This window comes from Condylura cristata, unplaced genomic scaffold, assembly GCF_000260355.1.
Source record: "Condylura cristata isolate star-nosed mole 26May11 unplaced genomic scaffold, ConCri1.0 scaffold00023, whole genome shotgun sequence".
Lineage (NCBI taxonomy): Eukaryota > Metazoa > Chordata > Mammalia > Eulipotyphla > Talpidae > Condylura > Condylura cristata.
This window is the reverse complement of record NW_004567124.1, coordinates 4,366,839-4,379,647: the sequence shown is the minus strand read 5'-3', so window position 1 is coordinate 4,379,647 and position 12,809 is coordinate 4,366,839. Positions and strand designations below refer to the sequence as shown.

At 47.0% G+C, this 12,809-nt stretch overlaps 1 protein-coding gene across 1 annotated transcript in view; it reads right to left on the bottom strand.

The window, feature by feature from the left end:
- The window catches only part of ITGA11 (integrin, alpha 11), an 84,488-nt gene extending 74,979 nt beyond the window's left edge, over nt 1–9,509 (bottom strand). The window contains exon 1 of the mRNA XM_012728519.1: nt 9,367–9,509. Coding sequence (XP_012583973.1) covers nt 9,367–9,509 — 143 coding nt within the window. The remainder of the gene's footprint in view (nt 1–9,366) is intronic.
- Nucleotides 9,510–12,809: the final 3,300 nt, after the last annotated feature.

Sequence of the window (12,809 nt, the reverse complement as noted above, 5' to 3'; positions counted from 1 at the left end):
TGTGCACGTGAATGTCACGCATTCCCTAACACCTCCAAGGGCTCAGAGCCTAGCAGAGGTTTGCCTGTGCTGCAGCCTCTCCAGCGAGGGCCCTTTGCAGCTTCGGGGAGAGGGGTTTGTGGCTGCAGCTTCCTCTCCACTGGTTGACCAGGCCTCACAGGGCAGGAACACCTTCATCTCCTCTGTCTCACAAATCTCCCCTCCTCTGCCTCTGGCCATCACACCCCCTTCAGTTCTTGCCTTTGACTGGTCTCTCTCCCTCTCCCAGCGCACACCCTTAGGCACTCCAGGGCTCTGCCCCAGACCCCCTTTCTTCTCTCCAACTCTCCCTGAGAATGTAGTTCTCCAATGCACAGTCTCCACCCCGATCTCCCCGATAGCCAGACATCCCTGCCCCTCTGGTATTTCAAACACACATATCCAATGTTTAGCTCACCCTTTTGTCCAAAGTCTGTCTCCTATTGCTGGTTTTTGCTTTTCTGCTTTTTCACTATCTCCCAGCAAGAAGTATCCTCAATCATCTCTCATCCTGTTTTGTCTCTGACTTCTTTTGTTCTTGTCCAGGCTCACTCTGCTCTAGTCACTCATTGCTTCTTTCTTTCTTTTTAAAAAGATTTATTGTATTTATTTATGCATACAAGAACTGGGGTACAGGCTAGAGGTGCACAGATGAGAAGATTTACCAGAGACAGAGTGGGGCACAGAACAGGTGGATCCACTGAAATACGCTGCTGAAGGGAGCAGTGGGCGAGACAGCGGAGGTCTGCTGTGCCATGTGGGTCACCTCTCTGCTCGGGGATTAAAGTCATGCTGCAGTGGCTGCCATTAGCTTCGTAGAGCTGTGCTTCAATCCCTTGTGCCACCAGTGGGCCTGCTCATTGTTTCTTGAATATTCCAACGGCCCTAACACTTTCTGGAATATTCTTTTCTCAGGGGTCCATGATTGTCTCACTGCCTCATTTGGTGTCTCTGATCGCTGGCACCTTAGCATGGAGGACTTCCTTGACAACCTGTACAGGGTAGCAGCCTGCACTCTCATCTATTACTCTCAAGCCCCCATACCCTCTTTTGCATATATCACCATCTGGCAGACAACGAACAGACTAATATGTCTTGTTGTACTAGAAGAAAAGCTCAGGGTAAGGACTTTGCAGTTTTGCTCACCACTGATTTATTAGGATTTAGCACAAGCTTTCCACAACAATGAATGAATGAATGAATGGCTGACTCTCATAAAGCAGGTCTCCTCATTAATTCCCACCCCTAGGATCTACCACTCATCTATGCTTCTGCAGCCTTTCACCAGACTCCAAGTTTTCCTCTTTTAATTCCATTCGCCACGTGGTGGCCAAATTGATCACCCAACAAATGACCGCTCTGGTGAGCCATTCTGCTCTAAAACCCCCACTGGCTGCCCATTAACTCTCAGCTACAGTCCCCCACTCTGGTATTTAAGGTCCTCTTGTTTTAGGACACCAAATCTATTACAGGACAGGGAAAGAGGGGTGGCGCTGAAGCCCCAAAGCTGCCTGCTCTAAGTGGGTTCTGCCATCGTCTACATCAAGAGAAAACATATAAAACTTCAATGAAAAAGGACTTTAATACAGTGAGTATACAATACAGAAGACAAAAAATATAATGTCTAAATCAAACACCTGAAGTTACCCATCCCCTCGTGGGCAAAAGTCCACCCAAAAGGGAGTGGCCCAAAGCAAGGCCTGAAAGCTGCCACAAGCCTAAAGCACCTTCTGGCCGGGACCCATGGAAAAGGGTCAGAAATGGCCAGACAAATCTGGGAGGAAAAGAGCAACATCAAAATCAATATAAACACTGCCGTAGTCACCTCCCTGCAGGTCTCTCACCCACATCTGCCTTTACCAGTTCAGGGTCAGGAAACAAGCCCGGTTTCTTCATCATATGCTTGCTGCTCCATGTGGCTTCCTCAGATCTCCTTCCGGCTCTCCATCCTGCTGCCTTCTCTCTGATTCCTTCTTTTCTCTCTTTTTCACTCCTCAGCTCCACCCTCCTTCTGGGTGGGGCAGGGAACCTGGAATTTCCCCTTTTCCTAGGGACCACCCTGTTACACTCTTGGTATGTTTCCTGCCCGAGGATTAGGCTCCTGACTCTGCTGCGACACTGTGTTCTCTAGCCACATGGGATGGTGCCCTTCCTCCAACCCTGGAGTCTCCTTCCCACTCTGTATTCTTACGCATTCTGTGCCCTCCATCTGCTAGACTCTTCTCAGCCATGTCCATTCTGAGCATGGAAATCTCAGCCATCTGGAAGCCCATTCCTTCCTGACCCTCTTAGCCGCCCAGTCCCGCTGAGTTAGGGGCTCACTCCCCTCTCGTGAACTCCTGTGATCCTTTGTGTGCTCCTTCTTGGTATTCAGCATACGGGGAACCTACACCTGCCCTTCCTCCCAGGCTGGCTCAATGTGCCATAGTGCTGGTGCTGGGCCTGGATGCCACAGCTGGCTGTCAGGAGGCCAGCAGTGGAGCTGGTGGGGAGGACACCATGGAGAAGAACAGGTTCCCAACCAGCACCGGGGCTGTGGCTGATCCTGTTCTGTGTCTTCTTGGGCTTAAGATCTGGGCCCCCAGACCTGGCTCAGGAACTTGCTAGTTGTGTCATTTCAGAGTCTTGGTCGCCTGACCTGTGCAGTGGGAACAAGGCTCTTTCCCTTACAAGTTACCCACATCCCTGACACTGTAGCTTAGCATGTCACTGTGGTTTCTGCCCTTCAAGCTCAGAGTCCCGAAGGGGTCTGTGGTGGAGCCCTTGGGAGCTGTCAGGCTCCTCAGTGCCAAGACCTTGGAGGTCAGGCGGTAAAGACTCTGTCTGGTGAAGAGCTGAGCTCCTCTCTCCAGGAGGGGAGAGCTTTGATGACAAATCGGAATCTTGTGGGGTCCAGTTCTGTTTTTTCTCAGCACCAGGAGGCTTCCTGCTTTAGGGACCAAAGGCCCAGAGGTGTCCTCACCAACCCTAACGGGAGCTTCTGGAATAGCAGATGGTCTGAAAAACCAACTGACTTAATGATTTCAATGTACATGCATTGGAGTCATGTGGATTGAGTTTCTCTGAAAATACACAAGTGCTTAGAAAACAGGAGCAAAGAATACTCAGCCCAAGAGGAATTTGTTTTCTCTTTTCCTTTTTGAGTGTCTGTGTGTGTTGTTATTGTTGCTAAAACCAAGGTGTGTGGAAAACTGTTCAAGATGTCTGAAGCAAGGGTGTAGTGTCAGTTTTGCCTGCACTGGGATGACATTGATTTGGGGGTGCAAAGAACAGAAGATGAGGAGTTAGTAAAGCAAAGTGGCAACTGTACCAGGTTATTCCCTCATCCTCCAGCTGTTTACCAGAGTCTGGTGGACAATGTCCCAGAATTCTGGCAGCCTGGTAAAGGGGGACCAGCCCCCACTTGCGCTGGTGTGGGAGACTGCTAGTGGGCCCATCTCTAGGCAGCATTGGGACTGGGTTTTTGGGCGGGGCCTGAGGAGAGATGATTCCTGTTGACACCTCGCTCCCATAATGGGGACGGTGGTCCTCAGAAGCCCCTGTCTTCCTGCTTGGGCCTCCTGGGAACGTTTTACAACATAGATTCTCTGGTCCCACTACAGGCCCGGGAGATGCTGACAAAGGTGTGTTGGGTCTGCCTTAGAGGCTGGAATCCGGGTCCACACCCAGCAGGCAGGAAGCGCCTGTGTCAGTGGGAGCCTCTCAACCAAATTGTCAAGTTTGATATTTAGTCTGGCTGCTTGCTGGCTGCACGAAACTGAGCCCTCCACTTCTTGCTTTACTGATTACAAAATATACTCACCCTCTGGGCATTCTTTGATCTTGCCTAGCACCCTGAAATGGGTAAGTTCATTCTCATTTTGTACATGAGCAGAGGTGCAGGGCGGCTGGGAGAGCTTCCCCCGAAGCCTCCCTCCTACGTGTGTTTTGTTCTTGTCCTTCTTTTGGCGCTGGCTCAGCATGTACCACTCTTAAGTGACACTGGCATCGACCTCCCATTCTCAGCATCCAAAGGGTCCTCTCTGTCTCTCCTGAAATGCTGTCTACACATCAGAAAAAAATGAAGGCCAAAGCAGGAAGCAGGGAGGGGAAGCGATCCAGGAGCATAAGCAGTGGGCCTGCAGGAGTGAGGGTCGGGACTCCCGAGAGGTCCTACTGCTGCTGTCTGTTATGCCTCAGACTCAGTCCTGGGGCTCCAAGACCTCTCTGTTTCTCTTTGCCCAGTGTGGCATAAACACGCTGAGGGCAAGTGGCTGGGATGTGGGGACCCTGCCCTCCTGCAGCACCAGTTAGAAAGCTGATGGTATGGCTGCACTTGGGTCAGCAGAGGTGACCAGGAATCACTTCTATGTGCCTCTCTGCTTATCTAAGTTCAGCATCAAAGATGCCTCCAGGGAGGCACAGGCACAAGGTTTGTCCATTCAGACTCTGGCTAAGTTTCTGCTGTGAGCAAGACACTGCTGTCAGCTCTCCGGTGCAAGGAGGAGAGGCTGGTGGTCAGTGTGGAGGTGGGCTGCGGGCCTAAGTGGCCGACCCCCCATGAGGTAGGGAGTGACCTGCTCCATCAGAGAGAAGGCCTGGGTGGGGGTGGGGGGGTGTAAGGCCATTGAGGCAGGAGAAGGATCTACAAAACCCTCTCAGATAAAGTGTCCTTATAGAGATGAACATAATACCAGGTCATATTTTGTCTTCTATTATTTTAATATTATTTCAAGGATCTTAGTATTGCTTCCTAACTGGTTCGTGAGTTGCTTACGAGTGAAAGCATCCGTTACTTACATCACTGTTTTCAGAGTCTAGAATTTATTAACAGATGCTTACTAAGCAAATATTGGCCAAAACAAGTTTTATCTCAGAATGGGCAATTCCATTTAATATGTAATCCTTGAGATTTTGTAGAAAAAAAATGTGCATTTTATGCCTGGGGTGGTTGGGAGAGGTTCAAATCATTAATTCAGTCTTTCAAAGTCTGTTCTTTTGAGCATCTACTAAATGCCACAGATTGTACCCTTATTTTAGGAAGAAAGACAGTGAAACAGGAAATTACTATCCAGTTTGATAAGTGTTATAAAAAGTGACCTGCGGGGTCCTATACACAGACTTCTAGTCTAGTGATGGAAAGAAATGGTCAGACATATGATATCTAATTTGATAAATGCATATGAAAGAGGACATTCAACTCCAGCTACACACAACATGAAAGCTAGACAAAATATAAAAAACAGCTATTTTTAGGCACTGGACAGCAATCAATACAGAGCTCAATACTTGAGAAAAGAAGCACAGGGGCTAAGTCCCCATTTGTCCCCAGCTCTCTCTATGGGGACACTATTTTTTTGAGCACTGGGAAATAGGACCCAAACAGAGAGTAGCAGTCTTTCTGGGTGGAGGAAACAATGATTGGAATTGGGGTGGCAAAGACCAGGATTTGGGAGAGACAAGCAGAAAGAAGAGAGCCACAGTCCCCCAAACCCTGCTAAAAGTCAACCGCAGGTCCGTGGCTGGCTGAAGCTGAGCATGCGTAGTGTGAGACGCTGTAGACTGTCAGCAAACAGTATGGGGCAGAGCTTTCAGAGGCTGTTCAGTGCTTGGGTCATACTAGCGTTCTTTCCCTGTCAGAATGAAGAACTTTTTTTGTGACCCTGAAAATCCCACGCCTTAGAAGTGAAGACTCCACCCTCGGAGTGAGGCAGAACTGGAAGCTATGTAGCCAGACCCCAAACTAGGTAAAAGCTAGGTGATCTGAGCAGCATTTAAATGCTTCTAAGAACTAAACTCAGCACTCTTTGAAGGAAGTCACATACTCTATAGCCTCTCAGGCATCGTTCATGATGTTAACCAAAATTACCATGAAGTTACTAAACAAAGAATCAGGAAATAGTAACTAATAGTCATAAGATAAAATAGTTACTGGAAGAAGATCCAGAAATGACCCAGATATTATAACAAGGGGTTTGAAATAACTTTGTTATGTTGAAAAAGATGAGTAGGGGCCCTCCCTGGTGGCGCAGCGGGTTAAAGCACAGCACTGAGAAGCTAAAGCCACTTCAGCATGAGTTCAATCCCCGCCTGGCCTGGAGGTGTAAGCACTGAGGCTGTGGCCAGCTTGAAGTGCTGTGTCCTAACCCGTTGCGCCACCAGGGAGGGCCGTAGAATATATTTTAAATGAACATGGTAACAACTTCAAAAAGTACTTCAAAAAGGTGAAAAATGAAAGGTGGAAAATGATATATGAACATTCCATTTTAATCAGCATAAAATATAAGATACTTAGGAATGAACATTATGAAAGATGTGTAAGAATTTTAGTGAAAATTTCAAAGCATTATTGAAAGGAATTATTTCAAAAACTAAATAAATGGCAGGCTACACATGTTCATAGATTGGGAGACTTGGTGTTACTCAGATTTAATTCCTTTCCACATTAATCGATAAATGCGGTGTAATTCCAACCAAAATCTTAGCAAGCTTGATTGGAGAAAATTGGCAAGCTGTTTCTAAACTCATATGAAAAGACAAAGGAACCAGCGTAACCCAACAAACTTGTCAAAGAAAAACAAATTTGAGGACCTCCCTGGGTGTGCCAGAGTTAAAGTCTCAGGCTATCAAGCTATCACCAGCCACTGTGGCATGAGTTCTTTCCCTGGTCGGGGAGCTAACCCGCATGGCACAGCAGACTTTCTTGTCCCACCACAGCTCCACTCTGCGGAGTATTTCAGTAGATACCCCTGTTCTGCTCCCCACTCTGTCTCTGGTGAATCCTCTCATGCTCTTCCCCACCCCCACCCCTGCCATCTCTGGTCTACAAGCCAGTTCTTGTATGCATAAATAAATAAAAATGGAAGAATTTACACTACTTGACTTCAAAACTGACTTTAAAGCTTATTGTTGCTAGTTTAGATAAACAGACAAATGGAATACAATGGAGGCTAAAAACAGACCCACACATCCATGGTCACCTTATTTTTGACAAAGATGAAACCACCATTCAGTAGGGAAAATATAATCTTTTGACGTATGGTGCAAGATCGCCTGTTATGGAAAGCATGGTTTTCCATGTGGAAAAAAAAAAGGCTTTGATCTTTATTTCACATCACACACACAAACTGATTTGAGATGAAACATAATAAGCAAGTGAAAAATCAAACTTCTAGGAGAAAACAGAGGAGACTATCATTATGCCTCCTAAGAAAGGCAAAGATTTCTGAGATGACACACAAAAAGCAGTAACCATAGAAAAGATTGATAAATTAAACTTTTATCCACGCTAAGAATTTCTGCTCATAAAAAGATGCCACTGACAAAATGAAAAGGCAAACCATCGTCAGGAGGAGTTCTTTACAATGCTTCTTTCTCACAAAGGATTTTGAATACAGAGTACATATTTTAAGAGTCCTGTAAACCAAGAAGAAAAAGCTATACAACACAATTTAAAATATGCAAGGGCCATTTAGACTCCTCACATGATAGGCAACTTCACAAAACCAAAACAGTCAATAAATTTATAGAAAGTCACTAGAGAAATGCAAATTAAGGCCACAGTGAGAGGCCACCATACACTCACAAAAGTCTGATAATACCAAGTGTTGATGAAGATGTGGAGCAATTGGAAATTTCTTATGTTACCAGTAAAGTTTAATCATTTTTAAAAAAAGGAGCTCGACAGATCTACCGAAGTTCAACATACACCTGTTCTTTAGCAATTCTGTCCTGTGTATGTGACTAATAAAAACAAGTGCATATATCCATCAAAAGACAAATGGACAAATGTTAGTAGCATCTCTATTAGTAGCAACCAAAAATGGGAAAAATCCAAATATTCATGAACAATACAAGGAATAAATAAATTGTGGTTGGTACTGCCGCTTTGAAAAACAGAATGAAGGATCCTAGAAAGTTAAAAATCGAACAACTATAGTATCTAGCAATGGTACTTCTAGGAATATAGTAAAAGAAATAAGAACATTGATTAAAAAGAAATCTGCACCCTCGTGTTCACAGTAGTCTCATTTATAAGACATGAAAATGCCCAGTGTCCATTAGTGAATGGATGGGTAAAGAAGTTGTGGAATAAACATACACTGGAATATTTTGATTTACATATATGTAAATCAAACCATCATGCTCCATATTTAATGTACAGAGTGATATATGTTAATATATTTCAATAAAATGGAAAAAGTGATATGTTGCTAGAGTGGAATACTATACTTTGGTGAAGAAGCATAAAGCATGAGCCATTAAACAATATGTTAAACCTCAAAGATACTATATTAAGTAAATAACACAGAGATCAGGTATAGATGAGTACCTACTGCATTTTATCATTTATATGAAGTTCAAAAATAGGCAACATGAATCTATGGGATCGATCAGTAGGAAAGTGACTTCCTAGAGGGCACTGATTGGGCTGTTCAAGCGGCTTGAACAACAAATATTCTAAACTGTGTTCTTGGAGGTGACTACAAGGGCAGAGACATATGTAAAAATTCATTGGTCTCTTGCAGCAACTTGAATGGAGCTGGAAAAGATCATGTTTAGTGAGATAAGCCAGAAAGAGAAAGAAAAATACCGGATGGTTTCACTCATAGCAGGAGTATAATGGACCAGGCGAGAAAATAACAAAAATAATGAACAACCATAGACCAGAGACATTTTGTGGGGGTGGAGTGGGGAATGGGATCAAAAATGGGGGGGGGAGTGGGGAATGGGATCAAAAATGGGGGGGGGGAGGGAAATGCACGGGACTATGGTGGTGGCACACGGATGATTTGGTGATGGGAAACCCGCGGGGATTACAATCGAGATGGAAAAAATAAAAGTGCAAAATGATGTAAAAATAAACTTTTGTAATAATTAAAAAAAAAACAAATCAAAGCAAACCAAAAAATCATTGGTCTGTATTGTAGCAGATATCTACACTTACAGTATCTGTTTTACCTTACAGATACTCCTTTCTCATATATATATATATATATATATGAGAGAGATTAAGCCAAATCTGAATGGTGAGGTGGGGTGAGTGAGGAAGCAAGTGAGTGAAGAAGGCATCACAGGCAGTGACAACATGTGCAAAGAAGTTTGGAGAACTGGAGAAAGGAAAACAGTGCAAGTTGACTTGAGTGTTGAACACAGAGAAGGCAGTAGGGGAAGTAGAAGAGGCTGGGAGGGTAGGCAGAGGCCATCTTGGAAAGAGGACGGGGCAGGCATTGTCACCATTTCATGTGGTCCCTGGACTCTAAGAGCGCCAAGCAGAGGCCTCATCTCCTCTCCCACCTCAGGAAGGAGGCAGACCTTGCTTCTGTCCCTAAATGTCCAGCAGTGTGAGGGGCGTGACGATGGACTCACCACTTCTTGCCTCCGATGTCATGCTGCTGCACTGTGTAGCCAAAGAAGGCGCTCCTGGGGCCCGGGATGACCCGGGGCTTCCTGGTGTCCATGTTGAAGGTATCCGTGAACCCTGGGGCGCAGAGGAAAAGGGAGCAGGCCATGATTAGAGCGGCTGGTGGGTCACCTGCCCAGAGCATCTGCATTGAGAGGGGAGGATGTTCCCTTGTTCTTGGGGAGCCTATGGGTTTCCTCAGCTCCACCAGTTACTCTCCTGGGACCTTAGGAGAAAGAGCAAGTACCATTCACATTGACGTCGTCTCCACTTGAAGGAGCCCACAGCTGAGGAGAGAGGCCCAGTCCCTGCCCTGGGGAGCCATAAAATCTACACTTAGGGAGACTCAGTCTGAATAGGAAGACCAGACCCTCTCCAGAGAATTCCCAGGCTCAGGGGGTGTTTGTCTCCTCTTGACACATTTCCTCTAGTTTTCTTCCTGACTCCCCCTTCTCTCCTCCCTCTCCTTTGTCCTTCTCTTTGCCCTGCTAAAGGGTCAGAGAGCTGACTTCCAGTCCCCCAACCTGGGGTCCTCAGGACCTAGGTCCAGCACACTGGGTGACCCCCCTCCTCTGAACTGATTTGCAGAGCTCTGCATGGCTCTAGCTGGGGGCACTGCTCTCTTGGGGCAGTTGCAGCAAAGCTGAAAGGCCTGACCCTCACCCTGGCCCCAGAGGTCCTCCCTGTCTGGTTAAGTCACATGTCAATTACTTGATTCTACCTGGTGTAAAGTCTTGGCACTGAGCCCAATGCTTTGCCACTTTGGCACAGTGTACTAAGTCAGAAAGGTGACGATTCATATAATTCATATTCGTATGGCCTTTTGGGTTCTGAGTCTCCTTGTGTCCACTGTTTACCCTCCCTGCCTGGCACTGACCCTCTTGCCTTGGCCAAGGGGGGGTGCCCTGGGACACCTGCTAGAAAAGTGCATCTTCCACATCTCTTTCTTTGCCTAGAAAATGAAACAGTGACCAAAAGGCTGTCAGAGTGATAGAATTAGTCTCAAGAGGCACAAATGGAACGTTATCATAGGGATGTTAGATGCATGTTATTTCAGTTACCAAAGTCAATTGATTGTTAGTGCTACCTGGGTTAAGACAGCTTCTCAGGCCAAATCTGGGTTCAGTAGGCCAGACCAGTGTGATGTACAAGCAAGCAGTGGGGACAGGAGAGCACAGAGTGGCAGGTGGTGGTGTAGCTGGAAGCTTGCCACATCCTAGAGCCCTCTGACCATTTTCCACCCAGATACACCTTGCTTCCTCCTGCCTCAGGGCCTTTGCACACACTGTTCCTCTGCCTGAATCTCTCCAATGAATGTCTCATCATCTTCAAGTCACAGCACAAATATCAGTCCTCTGTCCTCCCCAGGAAACCTCCCTGACCACTGATTACATCGGGTCTTTAATGATCTCATTACCCCAGGTGACAGGTGACTTACCACACACATACCAGTAGGTGTGATCTTTTGATCACATCTCCTCATCAGAACTGTGCCTTTATGAGGGCAACTTAGGCTCTGTTTACTTATTGCTGGACCCAGCCCTGAGCCTGGGGGGCTGAGGGGTGTGCAACACAGAAGAGCAGGGGCCTTCCGGCTTGAGAGAGTCACCATGGCAACCATGTGGAGAGGGTAACTGTGTGGCAACCAGAATGTCTTGATTGTTGGAGAAGAGCAGTAAGTGGGTGTTCTGGAAACTTCTGAGGTGTGACTCCAGCCTTGAAGGGTGATGTTTAGGAATCAGCGAGGGGACGAAAGGCAGTAGGCAGAATCCCCAGTGCCAGTTTAGGGCCACGTGAAGAGAATGGCACGCTTGGGTGGAGATGTCAGGATTGCTGGGCTTGTCTCACCCTCCTGCCAGTCTCCTCAAGGGTGAGACAGACATGGAGAGAGAGTGGCCTTAGAATGTGGGGTGAGGGGGCCTCCCTGGTGGCTGGTGGGTTAAAGCGCCGCACTGCAAGCTGGCTGCAGATGCTTCATTGTGAGTTTGATCCCCGCCCAGGAGCTGACCTGATGGTGCAGCAGACTTCTCCTGACCCACCTGCTGCTCCCCTCAACAGTATAATTCAGGACATCTGCCTGTTCTCCCCACTCTGTCTGTCTCTGGTGAAGCCTCTCACTGCCCCTGCCCCTCTGGCCTGTACCCCAGTTCTGTATGCACAAATAAATAAATCTTAAAGATAAAGAGTACAGAATATAATACATATACCATATGAATGTGTGTTAATCCACTGTTTATGAGATTAGTAAGGCTTCTGGCTACTAACTGAAAAATAATGTCTCAGGAATAGTTAAGCCAAAAGTTAATCAACGTGAGACTTCAAACCCAGGAAGCAGCCCAAACAGATCTCACAGTGAGAGGACTGTTCCAAATAGACCTGAGTTTGATTTTAGTTTACATAGTTGAAAACAGTGAGTCATGGACACTAAGAACACGATTATTCTTGATGGGAGGGTTTCTGGCTCTAAACTATCCAACCCAAAGATCGGCTGATACTTGGGGAAGGATGTGCCGGTCCGACCTCTTTCCCTCTGAGAATATACTGCAGAGAATCAAAGCCTGGGTGCCTGCTATTAAATATCTATGTATTTTAATCTGAAAAGACTAATTTACACCTTTAGGCAGTAGATTTATCCAGACAAGATGACCCTGTGACGATGACTTGTGACCCACCAGCCCAGGGGTGGGGCCCCCAGAAAAGTTTACATTATGTCCATGGGGTCAACAGCAGCCAGTATTGTAGTTTTTGGTGGGGAGTGAAATGTGCAAGCTCGGCCCTTAGGCTCCGAACTGTTCAAGGGCCAACTGTATACTATAATTTTTGCTTTATAGGTGAGGAAAATGAGGCACTGAGCAAGGCATCATGGGGTAAGGCCACACAGCCAGGAAGTGCAGGGATGCACGCTGAGACCTCACACTTGCCCCACTTACTCTGCCTCCCTCCCCAACCCTCTCACCCTCAAGTCCCCCCCCCCCCCCCCGTGGTCCCCACCTGTCAGTCACTGGGGTGGGGGGCCTCACCCACTTGCCCTCCACTCACTCACCCTTTCTGCTAAACCCTCCCACCCTGGGCCCCATGCCCTCAGTCTGCTGTTTGAGAACTGACTGGTGAGGCCTTGATCTCAGTAGGGACACATGGGAGCCCAGGTCACCAAAGGAAGAACCAGTGTCCCAAGGTCTTGAGAGTCCATTAGTTCTTCCAGCACAAGGCTTGAGCAGGCAGCAGGAGGAAGCCACTCTGTGGAGCCTGAGACAGAACATCTCAGCAGCCTCTGTCTGCCAGGCCCAGGCTCGGCTGGACGCTGGGCCTGCCAGAGGTTGCACCTGTGTAAGCAGGAACTTTTATTTGCCCCAGATGGTGGGAGCTGGGTTAGGGTGAGGAAGCTGGAAATGTTACCCAAAGTGCCTGG